At 39.7% G+C, this 5213-nt stretch overlaps 1 protein-coding gene and 1 long non-coding RNA gene across 2 annotated transcripts in view; both read left to right on the top strand.

Annotated features, from left to right (window-relative positions):
- Positions 1-98: 98 nt before the first annotated feature.
- On the top strand, positions 99-2634 carry LOC109545610 (anillin). The gene is made up of 5 exons (XM_019916394.2): positions 99-816; positions 866-1208; positions 1268-1602; positions 1662-2081; positions 2142-2634. Exons 1-5 carry the CDS (start codon positions 298-300, stop codon positions 2343-2345), a joined length of 1821 nt encoding a protein of 606 aa, XP_019771953.2. The 5' UTR covers positions 99-297; the 3' UTR covers positions 2346-2634.
- Positions 2635-4798: 2164 nt separating this feature from the next.
- Positions 4799-5213, top strand: part of LOC125504544 — a 2169-nt gene continuing 1754 nt past the window's right edge. The window contains exons 1-2 of the long non-coding RNA XR_007281566.1: positions 4799-4907; positions 4959-5059. This is a non-coding gene — a long non-coding RNA (uncharacterized LOC125504544). The remainder of the gene's footprint in view (positions 4908-4958; positions 5060-5213) is intronic.

The raw sequence follows: 5213 nt of genomic DNA on the forward strand, positions 1-5213 counted from the left end.
AAACTGCTGTTCTTTGGCACAAAACTTTTATACCAGTCCGTGTAAAACCCGCACTTTGTCCAAGTAAACATCACACCTGGTACACAGAGAAATAATTCACATTCCTACCATTTGGTTCAATCAATGATACGTTTCACTGCACATCTTATTGATGAAGATTTAGTGTTATTTGCTGATTCACTTGTGTTGGTGTTAAATTGCTGACTATACTACCATTAAGAAAAATTAATATTACATCGACTTAAATTGTGTCTAAATATCCACTTCTGTACATCTACCGGGTAAACTTTGGCAAACATGCCCATTCTTCGAACCACATGTTCCTCTACCCCGAAAACTCACGAGGCTGCAGTGGGTTCGAATGATAAAAGTTTTCAAGAATACCATCCGCCGGATTTTTCAAGCCGCTCAGCGTCCAACATTGGAATATACGAGTCCGGTTTTTTCACTAGCTCATGTCGGTTTTCCGCCTGGGAAAACTGCCAAAAGTCCACCAAGCTTCTGACTTCTTCAGTTTCGTCGATGAGCAAAAGATCGCTAAGTTCAGTTAATAAAGGAGCATTGAAAGCGAGTTTTTCTACGTGTAGACTATCGAAGAAAGGTGCAAAGGACGACCAACTAGAAACGAAATTTGTGGTTAATGCCCATCGCAGCCAATCAATGGGAAAATTTGACAATTTGTTCAACAGAAACAAAATAGGGAGGATTCAGAAAAAGTTGTACTCGAAACTTGATGGTAAAGGGGGCGGAAAGTACTCTACAGTCCACATCGGAAAAACCAATGATCGGAAGTGGATAATGGAATCAGAGAATGAGGTAAGTGAAACTGTAAACAGGAACAGTCGCATCAAGAGTTTTATTCTAGGATTCCTTTGACAGTCGATGCACTAAAGCATTGCGAAAAATTAAAGAAGTAAAGCTGAATCCCACCACATCGATTCAATCAGTGCTGGACAGCTACTTGAATCTAAACAGCACTGGAACTGTTGTAGATGCCGAAGATTTGACACTGACCTTCGCGGAATCCGAAGGGGAAAGTAACGAAAATGAGCGACTAGACCAAATCTACAAGTCCGTGAAGCTGGCCAGAGATATTCAGTGCCTGAAGATGGCCGAGGCGTCAAAGGTGCTTCAGGAGATCCGGTTGCAAAAGGAGAATATTGACTGGGTGAAGATTTTGATTGCTGAAGCCTTACTATTGCAGACAAGTATGTGGTAAGGAAACGGCCAAAAATTGCAGATATTGACGTTGTTGTTCTTGCCCCAGGTGAAAAAGTGCAGTTGCTGAACGAGCAAATAGTAGCCAACAACTTCTCCCTGCTGGACCCGCCGCTGCTCAGAAGCACGCTGCGTCTTTGCAACATAAAATTCCCCTTTCTATCCACCTTTCGCGCTAAACCCAAGCTCAACAGGCATTTTACAGACTTTTTCCTGCTCACTGTGGCACATGACAAGCAAATGCTGATGTCTGAGTACATCACCGGCGAGATCAATCCTCTGAAGTTCAAAAGGGAGTTTAGACTGTTTTCGGTCACTCCGGACTTTCGCATTCGGATCAAACTGTTTTGCTTGAAAATGAGGACGTCTGAGGAGCTCTTTTGGGTAATAAGTAAAAAGTGTGTTTGCAGGAATTAGTTCAGAAACATTCAATGTTATTTCAGGAGAAGCTTAACTGGGGGCTCTGTTCGACTTCCAAAATCATCTACCAAAACCACCTAACTCATCAGTATGAAGAGAAAACCGTGCTGCAGCCCTCTTTCAAACTGTGTGCCGATGCGACTTTAACTAGTGAGCACATCAACCAATCTTCAGCAGCCCTAAATTTGGACACCTACGTTTTCCATAAGCTCGAGGGACTAGTTGAATTTGACCTAAGTTGTGACTGTGTGAACAAGAACGTGATGTTATCAGGATTTCTGGATATGGGGACCTTCAAAGGGGGGAGCATTTTCTGGGACCGAAGATGGTGCATTCTGAGAGGCTGCAACATATGGCTTTACAACTACCCCCAAGATGAACTCTGGGGAAATTCAGTTGATCGCATCAATCTGGAGTATTGCGTTGGCCCTCTAGCTACTAAGGTAAAGCGGAATGGGACTAGTTGGGAATTTGGTCTGGTGAATCAAAAACTGATATTGCAGGTTGAAAATTGCTTGAGAAAGCGGTCGTTTCGGTTAAAAACCTATCGAGCAACTGATTTGAATCAGGAAGACAATTCGATGCCATCCCATGAGTTGCGCACGTATTACTTCTCAGCCCTTCATTCCTCGGATTATAAGAAATGGACAATTGAGCTGGAAAGGCTCATTGTGTCGCTGAAAGCCTTTAAAAAGTTGAAAAATTAATCGACCGAAGTAGTAATAGAGACGACTTCAGTTTTACTTGCTGTAAATATGAACTATGGATTCACTTGCTAGGTCTTAACGCCTTTCTATAGCTGATCAACGAATTAAGAGAGTTTTACCCTATTTATGTTTAAAAATATGTTTAGCTAATTTTCTGTTATGTTTTGTTGGGCCTGATGACTCGTTTGTCACCCATATTCTAAGTCCTTAGGTATGCTTAATGCCATTAATATTTACTTTTGTGTTAAAGTATCAAGCGCTGTTTTACAAGTAAATGGACTTATTGGAATCCAGTGCATTTATCTGCAGTTATAACTAAGATATCGATTAAGAATGCAGGGGAGAATGGACCAAAAAGATCGCAATTGTATTTTAAATTAACAATTATGTTTGAACAACGGGTTTGAGGCTGGATCAAAAACTCCTCTTATCAGAAAAACAGAATACTTTTCCGTCTAATCCATCAATCGTCTCTAGCATTTAAAATTAAATTGTAAAACCAGCAAACTTTTGTAATGGCAATATTATTGAGCAACTGTGTGTATGTTGCATGTGTGGACTAAGTAAGAGGACAAAGTCATCCCACGCATTCCAGCGTGATGTAATCGCGAAACACATTAAAAAGGGTTATCGATGGGACATAAAGTGTGCCGACAGGTGAGATAAAGGTTAATTAAGAAATAAGTGAGCTACCGGACTTCTAATGAGACAAATTTAAACGAAGAACATAGATAGATTTGAACCGGTTTCCATGTGGGGCCTTTGAAGTGGGCTGGAGCAGTTTGCAAACAAGTTTTTCCCGTGTATTTCAAATTCGCGCATCTCTTCATTCAACAACAACAACAACAACAAAATAATAATCCGAATATCTAATTTATGTAATTTTTCTATGATAGATACCAAGCAACCTGCTTGCATGCAAATAAACTTGATCTTGAGTTGTAACCTCGGCCATTCGATGCAGTTGTGGTTTATTATTAATTAGACTCAGCCAGATAGGTACTGTCACTTCCTGTAATTTACCTGCACTCATTAAAATCAGAGGCGTAGTGGACGCTCATTTTGCAGTTATTTACTGCAGGCTAGATGAGGCTTTGATTGAGATTACCCACATTGCAAAGTGAAGTAGCTGCTAAAGTCTCCTTCACTTAGAAGTAGCATTTTACAGCACTTTTCAATGGAAAATTAACTAAAAGTTTTCGAGAAGAGTGAGTTTGGAAATCACCCAATATTTTGTCTGTAGCGGTTAAGAGCATCCCTGCAGTATTTTGTGTGACACTCTGTAAGTTGGAGAATTCAGATCAATAATGTATGAGTCCATTAATTATTTATGATTGATCGTTCATTATGGTTGAACGCCGCCGTGGTCGTCGCGGCTCATTTTAATAATAAAATGAGCAGAAAAGATGAATCTGGTTGGTTGTTGCATGTGCTTTAAGCTCGAAAAGCGCCCTTGGCATGTCATTTTTCTAACCATCAGTCGCACCAGAAACCAGAATACAACTTACTTTGCTTATTGGAAGTGTGAGTCTAAACCGTCGGTTGTTTGGTCAGTCACAAATTGTTCATCCAAATTTCAAATTCTAGTGTCTTATGAATTAGTGAGTGAACACAGCGTGAAATAATCGGCTCATTATCCCCTGACCAGATACCCTTCGGAAATATCGATTACCATGTAATATCGAACATTGTTTTAAAATTAATAAGGTGCCTTCGTTCGGTCTTATCGCGATGGCTCATTTCTTTCCCTTGCCACACCGATCGATCATTTCCCAGGCTGGGGACAAACATAATCAGCGCCTGTCATCCACGAATATGTCACACCAATATGGTTTTATGGGCCCCAATGTCCACCTTGCTCATTATCGTACCGAAACCATCAACAGTATCATCGAGTTATATTGAATTACATTGCGCTTCTCCAATGGGTGGAAAGGTATTGATATGTCTCGATCAGTTGGGTTTTAACAAACTAATTGTCCGGATTTTTCATTACGATTCATTGCAACGTTTCGCCTGGCGGACTCCATTGAGTATTATCATTAAAGTAACGGATATTTTAAATTATCACGTTATATCAGGGTAACAACCATCAACAGCTCTAATCACCAGGAAGAAGCCGCAAATTTCCATTCGATTCAAACTATAAATAAAAATGCGCCCCTCACTGCTAGAGGAGAGTTAACAAGACGTAAATAAAAGAGCAATTAATAGTAGTTTTCGACACAAGGGCGAAAAGTGCCGTTTTTCCAACGATGGCGGCGTTTGACACCCGAGACGAAGTCGGGGGTGTCAATCCGTCAGGAGTTCGAAAAACGGATTTTCGCCCTCGCATCGAACAATATTTTTTATTCAAATAAAGGACATAACACGAATAATAAGTTATAATAAATGAAAATAACCCAAAATAAAAACCGTCAACTTCATAGTTAAAATTTGATGTCAATGCCATTGATGTCATGTCACGTCATGTTTTGACGTTTGTAGTTTTTCAGAAGCGTACTTTTGCAAGCAAATGCTAGTGAAACAATGAGTGTTGGACATTCAAGTGCTGCTTTCACGGTATGGTGTTTGTATAAGATGCATATTTTGCATAAAATTTGCGCTTTTTAGAAAAATCGTGTTTTGCGTGTGGCAACATCGGCGAGTGCAAAAAATAGACCATTTGAACGACTTTGAGACTGAACTTGTACCAAATTTATAATTTACAAATTGTAAGTAAACTTTAAATTATGATCAATAGTTGTCTATAAACCTACGTAATTCATTAAAAAGCCTGTCGTTTACTTTTTAATGAAAATACTTCAAAATATTTTATGACAGTGGCATGTCGAAGTTGTCACATTTACTTTTGCGCACATGTGCGTA

The sequence above is a fragment of the Dendroctonus ponderosae genome, unplaced genomic scaffold (genome assembly GCF_020466585.1).
Source record: "Dendroctonus ponderosae isolate FM_Combo_2020 unplaced genomic scaffold, Dpon_F_20191213v2 Dpon_F_20191213_5, whole genome shotgun sequence".
NCBI classification, from domain to species: domain Eukaryota; kingdom Metazoa; phylum Arthropoda; class Insecta; order Coleoptera; family Curculionidae; genus Dendroctonus; species Dendroctonus ponderosae.